The sequence below is a fragment of the Vicugna pacos genome, chromosome X (assembly GCF_048564905.1).
Source record: "Vicugna pacos chromosome X, VicPac4, whole genome shotgun sequence".
In the NCBI taxonomy this organism is placed as follows: Eukaryota; Metazoa; Chordata; class Mammalia; order Artiodactyla; family Camelidae; genus Vicugna; species Vicugna pacos.
Genome location: NC_133023.1, coordinates 12093318 through 12109029, shown reverse-complemented (window position 1 = coordinate 12109029; position 15712 = coordinate 12093318). Strand labels below are relative to the sequence as shown.

At 42.9% G+C, this 15712-nt stretch overlaps 1 protein-coding gene across 1 annotated transcript in view; it reads right to left on the bottom strand.

The window, feature by feature from the left end:
• Window positions 1-400: 400 nt before the first annotated feature.
• Window positions 401-15712, bottom strand: part of SYAP1 (synapse associated protein 1) — a 28006-nt gene continuing 12694 nt past the window's right edge. Inside the window, exons 5-9 of the mRNA XM_006218093.4 lie at window positions 11591-11730; window positions 5456-5604; window positions 4046-4104; window positions 3455-3602; window positions 401-1346 (exon numbers count right to left, since the gene is read on the bottom strand). Of these exons, the coding sequence (XP_006218155.1) occupies window positions 1219-1346; window positions 3455-3602; window positions 4046-4104; window positions 5456-5604; window positions 11591-11730 (624 nt within the window). The 3' untranslated portion in view covers window positions 401-1218. The remainder of the gene's footprint in view (window positions 1347-3454; window positions 3603-4045; window positions 4105-5455; window positions 5605-11590; window positions 11731-15712) is intronic.

Genomic DNA, 15712 nt, shown 5'->3' with positions numbered 1-15712 from the left:
GATGATGGGGTCAGGGGTTTCATCAGATACAAACCTGCAGTCCTCGCCGAGGAAGTCTGACTTATTCGCACAAGCAGATCCCAAATACAAACCCAAGAGTAAGGCTTGCACCCTCACCAATTCTCTAGTTGACTATATCTTTGCCAAAGGACCAGGGACTAATTTTTCAAGAACAGAAATATGTACATGTTTCTTATAAAGAATTACCTTCATTCTATTCCCCTTTATGAAAGGCTCCTTGAAAAACCCAAGTTACTGAAAGCAAATGCCATGGAGTGTTATGATGTTCAGCCACCTGTCCTTTTCAAGTAACCGTGTTTTGTGAACGGTCCTGCTGGTGGAGCGGAATCCAGGCAGGACTGACCAATTAAGTTCCAAAAGTTGTACTCAGACAACACAATTTTATAAAGACTGACAGTTTAATTAAGACCAAAAAAGCAAAAAACATTTGTATGTGATGACGATTTAAACAACAGGAGACTTTAAGGTGAATGGGCTTGTGACAGTCATTAATACAAAAAGGATGAAAGGCCCTGCTTTCTACAAAAACCACGACGTAAAATTTAGGAAAACAGTATTAAATGTGGTATAGTTTAAAAAAAAGGCCCCGAAGAAAAACAAATGTTTTTGCACAGTATTTCTCCATGTCAAACCGTGTGATGTCTGTATCATTATAATCAACATAATTATTTTATCTTTTGGTTTCCAGATGGAATTTTAGAAAATACTTGCAAGAAAATAGTTCTGAAAGTGCTTCCTCTTAAGTTCTTTGGTACAATTTGGTCATTTTGACAGTTATTGATCCATTAGATAAGTACTTTAACATATATGTATCAACAAAAATGCAACAAGAAGTACAAATGTTTAGAAAACCACAACTGAAGAATATATCATATTTTTGACCTCACGGAAAACAGAACTCTAAAATTTTACTTATGTTTCTGTGACAAAGATGTCTGCATCAACTACAAGAACATCTCTAGTTAGACTATTTATACTAAAGAAATGTTACATAAAACATCCCTTTTTGATTATTAGAATAACCGTCCTATGTACTTTTTTTAAGTAGAAGAGGCAAGTTTCAGCTTGAAAAAAAGACTAATTTTGAATTTCATAAAGTTATATTCTTTTGTGCCTTCTGATTCAGCAAGCATCGACATCTAGAAATTAATGTCAGTTACAGAATGTTAAGGATTATTCTTTTATTTCAGGAGATGGCTAATTTTCCTCCTGCAGCATTTTCTCTATTTCCTTATCCCAGTTTTCATCTCGTTTCTCTGATTCTGTCACCACTTCATATTCCTGAAGTTCCTGTTGTAGTTCTTTTTCCCAGTCTGCAGAATCCTCTGAAAGAAACAAATGAGAAAAAATAAAAACTGAATTCCTAATACCGGTCCCAACAATGCAGTCCACTATAATTACCTGTTTAAGTCCTAACCATGGAAATATTTACCGTCTCAGGCTTCAGCACTGAGGGTGCTCAGAAAAACTGAACAAATCTGAACAGTGGCCAAAGAGAAATAAGATTAGAACAATAAATTTATTAAACACAGAAGCAAAAGTATCAGAAGTCAGTAAATTTGGGGTATTATTTTTCTTTACCTAGGTCTCTGATTTTCCTGCTATTTAAATGGATAATTGATACTTAATATTTGGTCGCAAATTAATTTTTACCATGACCAATGATGACAATGGTAGCAAAAACAGCTAACATTTCTAGGGCACTCACTCAGCCAGGCCTAGGGCTACCCACTCTCTCTATATCACTCTTTTCATCCTTAGGACAATCCATGGACTAGATACACAATTATACACATTTGACAGATGGGGAAATGGAGGCTTAGAGGTTAAGTGATTTGCCTAAGGTCACACAGCTTGCCAGTGACAGACATATGGATGGAACCACAGTCTGTGCTTAATTATCTCCCATGAGTGGCAACAGACACAAGGACCTGAAGTCAGGTGGTCTCTCACCAAAGCCCGGCCCCTCCTGGGAGGCTCCACCTGAGCTCTCACACTGGGGAGAGTCAGAGCTGCATCCTTCTCCTTGGGTGCTCAATATACAAGCATGGCATACATACAGAATAAGGGATCTGCTATGCAGCGTTACAAAACAGCCAGAAAACAAAGCAGCTATTTAAAAAGTAAAAGCTAAAATTCATTTCCAACTCTTAAAAATTAACCTTAAACTTAGCTATAAAGAAAACAGAAACCAAATGTTTAAAATTTTTACAGCAGTGACCTCAAGGGAAAAGGCACTGTGTGTTGGGTAGCAAACCACCGATTTCACAAATATTAGGTGCTTATTGGGTGCTAAGCTCCATGTTAGGTGCTATGGGGGATAAAAAGACAAGGTGTGACTGCTCTTGAGGAACTTACAGAGGGCCAAGACACCTTACATGTAGAAGAATACTAAGTGGTCCAAGTTCTAATGAGGGTAGGAATTCAGAGAAAGAATAGCTTGCTGGGAACAGCCAGCCAATACCATGTGAATCCTGACCCAGTGCTCCTTCCAGTCTCGGTGGGGTCTCTGCTGAGGATCAGCAGCAGCAGAAAAGGAACCAGGGCACAGTCTGCTCTAGCCCTTGCCTGCTACACCCGGGGCTGAGGCCCTCCTTCTTCCAAGGTGGCCAGCAGCCATCTTCTCAGAAAACAGATGGGGGTGGGGGTGGGTGGGAGGGGTCTGAGGGTAGGGAGCCCAGATTCTCACTTCCCCACTCGCTTTTCTCCTCTGCCCCCTCTGGCTCCTCCCTCCTTGCCAGTTCTTTCCCCCAGAGGGCCCCCGCAGGGTGCAGTGTGCAAATGGGCTTCCGGTTCACCTCGGGGAGGCTAGTTTCTCACCAGTGCTCTCTGCATAACTGTGGGAAGAGCCAGCTTCCTGAACTGTAAGTCTCAGAAGACTTCATGAATGATGATTAACCCAAGCCTTTGCTTGTCATCCAGGAGAAGGCCAGTAATTTGTCCTGATGTGCCAAATAAAGCAGTCCCATGGCTGGTACTTTTTTTCTAAACTACCTTAGTTTTTAAATCAATTTTATTTTTAAAGGCAGTCCTCTCCTTCTGAGAAGCCATGCTCTCGGGGCACACAGCAGCTGGGGAGAGGGTTTTCTACATACAGTATAAACCCCAGCAGGAGGCTGGAGGGCAGCATCTCCATGAGAAGGGATGAGCTGGCTTTCCTGCCAGCTCCTGGCCACGTGCGCTGGGGCCAAGAAGCTTTGGAAGAATCACTTAACCCCTCTGGGTCTCAGTTTCTCCTCTATGTTTCTGGGCTTAGGGCAGAGGGCCTTGAGATCTGGTCATGTCTGCTAGAATCCACCTTCTGTTGGGGAACAGAGAAGCCGCTCTGGTGCAGAAGTTACAACACAGGTTTGTCTATCTGCTTCAGAATAACAGTCTTCTACAGTCAGCTTTGGCACTGAGGACAAGGACAGTGGTTCTGGTTGTTCTGTACCTTCAAGTGCAACTGTCTCCTCTTCCTTTTTGTCCAGCACCAGCTGCTCCATCTCCTTCCTCAGATCCTCCTGATTTAAGTTACAGGCATCAAAGGCATCACTGACAAACTCAGAAACACCTGGGCTCGTAGAAATCTCCTCTTCATCCTGAAATGCAACAAATGAGCTCTGGAAATGGTTTTCTAAGTGACATGCACAGAGCTCTTGTTTATGGTCCTCTCACAATTGAACGCAGCATCATTTTCATTCCCTTCCTCTGCTAGTCGAGTGGTCACTGCTCACCACCTTCTAACCTGCAGTGACTCAGTAACTAGACGCACTGCCAGCTCTATCTATACGCTCACTCATGGTTTTGATCACTGCAATCATTCTGTCCAATCCCTGATGTGCACATCTAGAATTATTCATGCCAGGAAATCGCCTGACGTCTCAGCTATAAGTCCTTAGTTCTTCAAGGACCAGACCCTTCTTCTTTAGAACAGTTAAGACCCACATTTGTAAGTAGTTTTGAAATGGTATCTGAGATACTTAACACAGAGTGACTTCATTTCCAGACATCAACTACTAGGTATAACGTAAAGCTGTATTACCTCTTGAGTTTTAAGTTGAGATTTGATTACGACAGGTGGCGTTTTGGGCCGTACTGCCTCTAAGAAGTGAGAATAAAAGAGACAATAATTGCTTGATTCAATCCTGAATACATATTATAATAACAACCAAATTATCCACAAGTATGATGATACTAAATACTTTTCAGAAAAGAGCCTTTAATGTTACGCTTTCTGTTTTTCTCAAGTTATTATGAGAAACCATCTCAACCTCTTTCCTTTGGGGATATTTTTAATATATCATCATATTCAATGCCCCTTATATAAGATTTCCAGCAGGAAATAAATTTTGATTTCAGTGTTAGCAAAATTCATTGAAGAACAGTTCTGCTCTTTCTTTTAGGGTGAGAATGAAGTTATTTATCAAGTTTTCCCTTCGTCACGAATGCTGGAGAGCACAAAGTAAAATGTAAGGCCCAGTCACAGCAGCTCCTCTTTGTCACAGGCCGCATTTTCTATCTTCTCAACCTTACAACATGTACAGTCTTTACTGAACCCCGTCTTAAGGTCACTTAGTTATACAGGCAGTATTTGGAAGACGGCATTTTCCAATATATTAATAAAGAGGAAATACTAAAGGATGAGAGACAACTGGGATTCATATCAACATCTATCTGCCAAATGCCCAACGCTGCTGTATGGGGCAGTGTCAGGTGCTCTTTGAGTGTCTGCACAACCCGCGCCTAAGGACACACTGTTTTGTGTCATCATTTAAAATTCCACGAATGAGTAAGTCTCCAGTTATAATAATTGGTACCTACACACAGTATGTGCTTGTTAAATGTTAAAAATGTGACACAAAATACATATTTTACTTTAATTACTACAGATATTAAATCATTGCTGATATTATCAACCACTTTCCCCAATGACTGGGGGTAAAACTGTCACGATAAGGATGAGTCAAATGTGTAACTGAATGGCGCCTGGCTCCAGGCTGGATATTTATAACTTGGAGTGGAATGGAGCTTAGCTCTGCTCTACAGACGATCAACCTGGAGAAATGATCAGGCTGAATGGAAGATCAAGAAATAAAGATAAGTGGTGAACTGAGTTGGAGGAGGACAGAAGGTATAAAAAGTCACATGGCAAAGGACAAGGAAAGAGATGGGAAGATGACTGGTGAGGGAGGGAAAAATATAAAGGAAGAAATAAAAAAGCCAAAGAATGAGGGAAAGCTAGCAAAGTAAAAGTTTGGGGAAGACGTGTGAGCAGGGTCAGAGAAAGGGCAACAAGAGAACAACGAGTATTTTCTCTGGAAAGAACTTTCCCTAAGGTGACAATGACACTTCGGGTACATACAAGATGACAAACTCGTGAAAGTCTCAAAGTTAAGAATGTGTTACAAGTAATTCTCATTTTCCACGCAGGCGCACCTGCGCCGGGAGGTACCTGTTAGCGGCAGCTCGGCGTCCCTGCCGAGGCTCTTCTCCTCCTTCCCCGCGGCCTGCTGCTGCGCCGCCAGGGCCGTGAGCTGGGCCGACTGCTTAATCAGGGACACGCGGTAGAAGTAGTTCCTCCAAAACACTTCTTCCTTAACGCTTTCAAAGACAGACAACACATTTGAGAATGCATGTGGAAAATGCGTGCCAGGGTTATTTGCTGCAGTGGAGACTGGAATAGATGATTGTTAGGGACATTTTCCAATCTGAATGAGGCTCAAAGGAAATTCCTGTTTGCTTTTGAATTGAAAGCTGAATAACAGGATAAAAAGAACAGCTATCTTCTCCACAGCAGCAAAAGACAGCTTACAGAACACCAGTGAAGCCTCAGCGTTTCCCGGTATTTTAAAGATACCAATGCTGCCATCAGCAGAGGAAAAGGGGAGACTGCTGCGAGAGCACGAGAGCAGCCGGGGAGACTGGAAGCAGAGCCAGGCCTCCACCCATTATTTGCTGTTTACCGAAGGATGAAGTGCTTTCAAGCAGTGAGAAGGAAGGATTGTGGCTATTGTTCCTTATGAAAGGAAATGTTTGGCAGCTTGCAAATAACTAGCAATCAGTAAGAGTTAGCGATGAGGTGGAAGATGGTTGATAAAAAGACTGAAGTGTAGTTCAACCTGATAACTCTCAGTGATTCTCAAACTTGGCTGTGCACTAGAATCACCTGGGGTGCAGTGTTGGCACCCAAGACAGGTAAGGTAAGTATCCACATAGGGGTGGCCTGGAATGGGGAATGAGAGCCCGTGCAGGGAGGAGGGTGTCTAAGCTGGGGAGGGGTGGTGGCAAAAAAGGAAGATTGATCACTCACCAGGGGATTAAGTAAAAATATTAAGGATAGTGGAAACAAGGTTTCTCATCATCAGAAAAGGTAGTTACAGTCATGGAAAAGGAAAATTCCAGAATGAACCTTATTATGAGGTATCACTGTGAACACATGGTTTTCATTCAACAGAGATGCAAACAAGTGCGTGTGTGTGTATATGAGCACACTAGCTCTGTCCACTGAGCGGGCCAAGGAGTAGTGACATCCCAGTAACAATGAGCCTGCCTAATGCTTAGACCTTGGTTTCTAAACACCATTTTCTGTTAAAAGGAACCAGAGCTCCTTGGATAAATGGCCAATTCTAGGGTTAAAGTAGTGAAAGAACAAGGTAAGCTTGGACTTTCAAGTGAAAATCAAAAACCAAAAAACCCCCACCCCCAAACCGAAACCGAAACCGAAACCAAACAAACAAAAAACAAAACAAAACAAGGTAAGCTTGGACTATCTCATGGCAGGAAGGAAATGCTCCAAGAATGATGGGGATGAGTCAAAAGGACACAGAAACCAGCTTGAACAGGCTCCCACTGGCAAATAGGTGATGATTTGAGCATCAAAATAAATACTGATAGCAATGGATTATGATCACTGCATAAAACAGGACCATGAGTCCCATACAAATATACATAAATTCATGAATATATGAAAAATTTGAGGAGGAATGAGGTATTTACAGACTTTCAAAGTACCTCCCCAGAAAATAGTTATTAATTTCAAAGAGAAAAGGAGTAACTTTATAGTCGGGAAGGCTGGCAGATACCACCTTCTTTATCAAGTGACCAAAATGTAGGCAGTAATGGGACAAAACAGCAGTACGTGCCACCTGACAGGATGCAACAGACTCAAGGAGACAGATGAGGCACTAAAACCAAATGCAACATGCTAGTCTGAAGTGGATCCTTTAGCTAAAAAGGGTATTATTGGGACAAATGGTAAAACTTGAATAGGGTCTGACAATTAGATGGTAATAACACATAAGTACCATTTCCTGATTGGGATAGTTACATCCTGGTTATGTAGGAGAATCCTTGTTTGTAGGAAATACACACTAAAGAATTCAGGGTTGATTGGGTATCAGGTCTCAAATGATTCAGAAAAAAACTTCTTTATACTGTACTTTCACCTCCTCTACAAGTTTGTGGTTGTTTCAAAATAATGATAAAAGACACTGATGACTGTGCTCACCTCAGAGCAATTAAATAAAAATCTCCAGGATGTACAAAACACGAATCAACAAAAAAACCCCTCCCCACCTGTCCCCCAACAAAACACAAAAGCAGCACAGCCAAGAAATGGCTTGGGTGACCTGCAGAGTATGTGTGGGTTGGTTTGTTTTCTCCTGTCTCATTTTATGCTCTAAAAATGTTTTGCTAGTAGAAATGACAAAAGGGTTGGAGAATGCCTCTCCACCTCCTGCTTTACTAGAAGGGATGCAAGTTCCTGGAATGTGGTGGGGTGTATGGGGTGGGGAAAGCTGTGGAAGAAAACACGACAGAAGACTTTGAAGGAGTAAAAGAAAGCCAGTGAGAATTAATAGAAAATACTGAGACCCAGGTTTGTGAATGAGGACAGGGCTTGCCTTAGATAGGATTTCAGAACATGTGGTTGTCACATCTGTGAATGGCGAAGCTGGGCCAGAATTGACAGAGACAAAATGCAAGATTATCTACACAATTCAGGCCAGGTAACAAGATGATATGCAGCTAGACGCAGCCCATCTTTTCTTTCATTAATTCCACCAATATTTACCGACTGTCACATGCGTCTGGCTTCATGCTAGGTGCTGGGGGGATTCAGGGATGAATAAGACAAGCTGTTGGCCAAAACAGATGACCACAGGAATAATGCCCTCTTACTTGTCAAGTTATTACTATGTGTCCAGCAGCATTTCCCATAATCACATGGCCTCATACCGTTCTTTTTCTCATAACATCTCTTGGAAGTAGATCGGCAGGAGGGAGACCTGGCTTAACAATGGTTCATAGAGGGTCATGGACAACTACAAGCATTGCTGTACAAACTGCAGTATGTTACAGCTGCTAGGAGAGCTAAGAAAATCTTAGGCTGCATTAAAAAGCACAAAAGACACACTATGGTATACTGTTCTGCAGTTAGACAACACATATTCACTTTGGGGAACTCATTTTCACAGGTTAATCACCTGGATGGTGACGGGGTACAGAGACTAGGACACCTGGGGAACAAATGAAGGAACTAGGGCTGTTTACCCAGATACGTTCAAGGGTCTTAAACCAGAACACCACAGTGATACAAAACTGAGACTAGCCTTCCCATGGGGGAGTGAGCTGCCTTAATATTTTCAAGGTCAGTTTTAATTTTGAGCTCTATAGAAAGTCCAAAATGAAACAGGTATACTATGTAAGGTGGGCCATACGCAATGTTTGCTCTCTTAATAAAAACAAACATCTGGACTGTTTTATTTTCCAGAGTCTCTCCCTCTCAATGTAAGAAGTGATCACAGAGGCACACCACAGAGATACTCGGTTACCCTCTAGAGAGAGTCACAAAGCAGATGACATACTAAAGGTTTTGACAAGTTCTATGATAAAGAAATCCATCAACTTTAGCAACACCCAAACGTTTATCTGACCACTTATGCTCTCATGGACCATTTTAAAGTATTAGTATGCTGTGAACACCTTCTGGGAAACACTGGGCGTATGTCAAAGCTTGAGGCCGGAAAGACTTGTGGCTTCCCTACTGTCATCAGAGGGAAGGCCTCAGAGGGTGCCTGTGACAGCAGCAGGGCCTTGTCTCATGCCAGCTGTCACAGGGAAGTACTAACATGCTAACAGGCATTTTGAAATATGGAGCAAGTGTTTATTTTGTTTGGTTTTCTAAATTGTTCCTGGTTAATGATGCTGCTGTTCAGAAGCACTTCTGTATGTCAGGAAGGAAAAGTTCAGAAGTCTTCTATTGGTATGTGATGGCTCAATTTTGTTTTGTTTTAATATGGAAATTTCAACAAAATAAAAGTAGAGAGACTGGAACAATGAACCCCACGTACCCATGACCTAACTTCAACACGTTTCAAAATCTATGTCCCTCTCCCCTGCATACGTGCTCTTCTTTGGATGGGGTTGGAATATTTTAAGGCAATGTCAGATAGCATGTCCTTTTATCCATAAATACTTCAGTAAGCATTTCTAACAGATAAAGACTTATAAACACTAACTCTAATTTCTAAATCATCCCTAACAGAATTAGCAGTAGGAAACTGGAATTACATAACTCAACGGGTAGTTTACTTAGCCAGCAACAAATAAAAAATACTATTTGCCAATATCAGTTCTCCAAAGCTTAAAAGAAATTGAAAATTACTGTCAGCGGCAAGAGAGGAGTCAAGAATTGGCAATAACCGAAACTACAGGCCTGCCGGGAGCACCCCAGGCCTCCCGGCCCAGTGCCTCGGGGCCTCTGGGCACCTGAGAGCCCAGCAGAAAGCCGGTGTGCGGCCTGGGGTGGTCTGAAACTGGCTCCCAGTTGTGGGAGCCTTCAGGCCCTTCAGGCGCAGGCACACCTGACCCCAGAGCTTTGCTACTCTTCTCCCAGAGGCAGTTACTCCTGAAAGGTCTGACCTAAGAGCCCAAGATGAAAGATCTACAAACAGATATACACACATGAATTGTTCCAAGGCCAACTCCCAGAGTTTTGTGAGCATAATAGTAAAAAATAGGTCAGATGATAAAGTGTTTTATATCCTTAATGAAATATAGCTATTTTACAGTCTAAGGATTAAATTTGTAATGAGATTTTAGCCATAAAACACATACTTTTCTTTTGGGAGGGTGGGGGAAAGCTGTAGAAATTCATTATCAGTATGTTATTATAGAGAGAAGAGTTTCACCAACACGTGTGAAAAAAAAAGATTCTATGTAATTGCTGTTTCAAGTCTGGAAGAACACTTTCAAAGTATTCTCTCACAGATGGAAGATCTGTGCTGCTATGTGAACCGAGTCTAGCAAACATTTGTTAGAACCCCTGGAGGCCAGCTAAACATAGCAAAACAAACACGTGTTTTATGTGTGCTGCTTGTGAAATCACCACTAAAATAACAAGGAAAGAATTAAGTAGATAAAACCTACAATGACAAGGAAAACCAGCAAGAAAAATACAGCGGAGACTGAAAAGTTGATGGGCAGATAGTAAGCTATCTTGTACACCAGAGAGAGCTGCGCTGAGGTGCCTGACGGCGAGGCAGCCAACAAAAAGCAGGCCGGTTTATCAGGCAGAAGCACAAAAGACGCTGGGACGGCAGGCCTCAGGCATCTCTGAAGGCTGGTGCAGAGGCCCTGAAGGAGTGCTGAGATGGCTCCTGCACTGCCCCTTCAGGCCTGGGACTGTGTTCACCTGTGGCAGAGACTGACAGTTCACCAGAAGCCAAAGGCCATGCAAATCAGGGACAGCTGGTGCAGCGGAGGAAAGGAGCAGCACGCTGCGCTGAAGCCACAGGGCTCAGACTCTACCTGATGTGAGGCCTGCAGCCAGGCAGGAAGCTGAGATGTCCTGCAGGGAAATCCTCCCTGCCCATATGGCCTATGGGAGCACAGAGCCCCAAGCACCCTTTCAGCTCGCGGTGCCTTCAGCCACGAAGGAATGGTAAGAAAAGCCTGCAACATGAACCACGGAGCCCAAAGCGAAGATTCAGAGAAAGAACACAGAGAAAAGGGTGTCTCAAGAAAACTATACTTCGTGTCTTCTCAGGAACAGTAAGAAACTGCATTCCTACAACCAGCACAGAGTGCCACACAACAGGAGCACTCACAGAACACAAAAGACCATTGACTTTAAAAATGGGGCAGATTCAAAGTAAGGCACTGGAATTACAAACAGTGAGAAAGAAGTGGAGGGAAAGGAAAGGGGGTCACCGCTGATGGCAGTGTCACAGAAGACATTATGTGTGCAGTGGAGTTGAAAGGATAAGCAGGGATTTCGTGAGGAGAGAAGGGCCTTTGGGCAGAGAAAAGCCATGGGTGGCAAAGAGAACAAGACCGCCACTGCCAGGGAGCGGGGCCTGAGTGGAGAAAAGGCAGCGGCTGGGGCCTCGTGGGCCTTGTAGGCCTTAATTTTATTTAGAAGGACACAGGCACATTTGTTGTTTTTACAGGAAAATCCGTTTTACCTTCTAACTGGGCATAAAAGAGCACATTTCATCTGCACACCAAAAATCCCAAAAAGCCCACCCTGAGTTTTAATTCGATGCCCCCTCCTCCGTGTGTGTGCCAGGGGGAGGGTACTGCTTACAGTTTAGGAACAAGGGCAAATCTCATCCTGCTCAGCAGCTCATCCTCCTGGAGCATGACCAAGGCGACGGGGTACATCTGATCAAAGTCAAAGTTAAACTGCACACCAGCTGGAGGGTCACGGAGGAAATTCCTCTTGTCCTTTGATGAAAACAGGAAAAACATGGGGAAAACCATGGATGCAATTAATACATAACAACGCATCAGTTAATTCTCCTGAAGGCTTCAGGAGCAAAGTCCACTGAGCTGTCATTAACCTGCCCACCTAAGAGAGAGCAGAGAACAACTGACCTTTTCATATATTGTTTAACAGTCTCAGTTGGAGAGGGCCTCATGGGAGGCCAAGGAATTCAATTGTGCAATCTGTTGAAATTATATCATTTGAAATCATATGAATACATTTGTTTCAGTATGTGAAAACTTTTAAATATGTGAAAATTAGTGTAAATAATCTTAGAAACACTCTACCCAAAGTTAGAGTTAGTTAACCATATCAGAAAAGTGAAATATATGACCCAACTCATTTCTCAAGTATGCACAAACCACACTTTCACCCCACACCTCTTGACAGAACCCAGAGGCCCAGGCTCTCCCTGATAAATCTCTGCGGAGCTCCTCAGGTCAGTCCCTGCACTGAGGGAATGCGACAGTAACTGAAACACAGTGCAGCTTCTCCACAGATCATGGCCAGGCTGGGGAAAGGCTACATGTAAGAGAATGAAATTAGAACATTCTCTAACACCATATACAACAATAAACTCAAAATGGATTAAAGGCCTAAATGTAAGACTTGAAACCATAAAATTCCTAGAAGAAAACATAGGCAGAACACTGACATAAATCGTAGCAATATTTTTTTGGCCTGTCTCCTAAGGCAAAGGAAACAAAAGCAAAAATAAACAAATAGGACCTAATTAAACTTAAAAGCTTTTGCGCAGCAAAGGAAGCTATCCACAAAATGAAAATAATCTACTTTGCAAATGATATGACAAATAAGGGGTTAATATCCAAAATACACAAACAGCTCATACAAATCAATATGAAAAAAAAAACAACAAACAACCTGATTAAAAAATGGGCAGATGACCTGAACAGACATTTTCCCAAAGAAGACATACAGGTGGCCAATATGCACATGAAAAGATGCTCAACATCACTATCAGAGAAATGCAAATCAAAACCACAATGAGATATCATCTCACACCTGTCAGAATGGCTATCATCAAGATGACCACAAATAACAAATGTTGATGAGGCTGTGGAAAAAATGGAACCCTTATAAACTGTTGGTGGGAATGTAAATTGATGCGGCCACTGTGGAAAATAGTATGGAAGTTTCTCAAAAAATAAAAACAGAACTACCTTATGACCGAGCAATTTCACTCCTGGGTATGTATCCAAAGAAAATGAAAACATTAATTCAAAAAGATACATGAACTCCAATGTTCATAGCAAAATTATTTTCAATAGCGAAGATATGGAAGCACCCTAAGGGTCCATCAACAGACGAATGGATAAAGAAGCTGTGGTATATGCAAAGGCAAAGCTTCCCTGGATTAGGCAAATTTTCTAGGGAATAAGGATGACTATGAACTCCTCTGGGGAGAAGCATGACTCACACTGATTAACATATAAAGGAGTGTCTCCAAACCACCCCCTTTCCTACAGATAGAGCAAAATAACCAAGGTAAAAGGCTGTTGTTTTGTACCACTCAAACAACTGACTGTTGCTACTCTATTTCTTTTTTAAAATCTTTTTTGTTTGTACATATGATATATACTCATTTTTTGAAAATTCAAAGCAGCAAAGAAAAACACAGTCAAAAATCCCACCCTCCACAGACAACTCCAGGTAAATGTTTCCTCAGGCCGCGTCAGTGTCTGTTTGAATACAATTTGACGTAAACAGGAAGACCGCACAGGCTACAGATCACCTGTTTTTCCTTTCCACTCAGGGTCCTGAACATCTTTCCATGCCTGATGTGGATATGCATACACTGAATAAGCCATGATTTACTTAGCCAGGCCCACTTAGGTAGTCTCTGAGATTGTTCCTAACAGAGAATTCTGCAAGCAACATCACTTTACAAATAGACAGCTTTTATTCCCTTCTAAAGTGATCTTTTTAGACTAAATTCCTGGAAGTAGGATTTCTAATCTAAAAGCACGATTATTTTGATACATATTGCTCGAACTGTCCTCCAGGAGACAGCAGCAGTTTATACTAACAGCATCAGTTTCATTTCACTGTGCCCATGTTGGATTTTAACAATATTTTTGGTTTTTGAGAATTCCTAAACTAATAAAGCAAGAACAACTCTGAGTCTAAATGGATTTTAGTTATTATTTACCTTCCATTACAAAAATTTCAAAGCCTGAAGCTGCCCCAACCATGTCCCACCTGCATTTCTATAGCAGCCTCCAAACGGGCAGCTGTCTCCCATCCCATTTCTCCCGCCCACAGCAACCCACTTTCTACACTGCCCCAAGAAAACCACGTATCTTACCTATGACTAACATCCTTCAAGGACTCCTTGCTGCCTTTGAGATAAAAGCTAACCTTATCAGAATGGTATGAAAAGGTCCTCATGCCTTGGCTCCCTGTCGACTTCCTCACTACAGTCTAGTCATACATCGATGCTTGCAATATCCCGACCCGAATACCGAACCCTGCCCCACATCCCCAAAACATCTATGTGCCCTCTCCTAAGACTCAACTCAGCTCCAGTGTCATCATTCCTGGGACGGCTTCCTTGGGATCATTCTTTTCTCTCTCCAAAATGAATGAAATGCTCCTTTCTGCTGCATGTCCTTAGCATCCTGTATTACAGTACTCATTACAGGGAATAATACTGTATGTACATTCACTGAGCAGCTCTCTAGCAAGCCTGCAGATTCTTGCAGGATGTATCTCATTTATGTGACGTCCTAGGAGAAGGCTGGGCCTAGAGTACTTACTAAATTCAGTTTGCTGAACTGAGTTCTCACAAGCACCTAAGGACAACTGTACTCTCCACTTCTTTTCATGTATTATGTGGCCCTACATAGCCCCCCCAATACAAGGAGCTTAAAGGGTTGCTCTGCTACACACTCTGAATTGTCCCCACCTAGTGCCTGGTAAATCAGAGAATGTTAAGTCAACTCCAGCAGAGACTGCTAACCATCTCCCAGTATCCATTTCCTCTTTCCTATCTTTCAGGATCATAACTCTGAGTTCCAGCTGGGTATATGGCCACACACTCAGAGACCAGACTTTCCAGGCTCCCTGGCGTCCAGGGGTGGCTGTGTGTCCAAGGTGCCAAAGGGATGTGGGCCTGAGTGATAGGTGCAGTTTTTTGGGTCTCGTCCTTCAAATGGTCTGGCACGACCACCTCTTTCCCAATCACCACAGGCTGGAACACAGTTATAGAAGACAATGTCCTAGAGGCTGGTACAGGCTAAGAGTAAGATAGGAAGGACTCAGGCCTGTAAGTGACTTCATGGGGCAAAGCACACCTACTGATACCTTTGGGTCACGCTGACATCTTGTGAGCTCTCTTGTAGGCATGTCTGGGTGCAAGGTTCATTCCATCACCTACTCAGCAGATGCTCATTTGGCACCTGCTGTGCTCCAGGCTCCATGCTACCTGCTAGCAGGGCACAGCACACAGTCCCTGCCTTCATGGCACTTACAGTTGGGAGTGGGTTAGTGGGGAGAGAGACACAAGGGTTTAGGCTGCCAAGGCTCTGAGACAGGGTAACTGGGAGTGCAGGGCTGAAAGGGTAGTGAGGGAAGGCCTCTAGGAGAAGGTGACATGTGAGATGAGATCTTGTGGAATGGTACAGGGTGGAGTTCCAGGAAGAGGGAAGAGGGGACAGCAAACATAAGGCACTAAAGCAGGACAAAGCTCAGCCTGATTGAGCACCAGAAAGAAACGGTGGCTGGAGTGTTGGTGACCAGGGCAGTGGGGCATGAGGGTGTGAGAAGCCAGGGGCCTTAGAAGTCAGCGGATGGAGTTTGGATTCTAGTCTACTAGAGATGAGATGCCATGAAAAGGGTCTGTATAAGAGAGTGACGTGAAGCGTTTTCACCATAAATGGACCCCTCTGGCTGCTGAAATGTGCTGATACTGGAAAGGGGCAA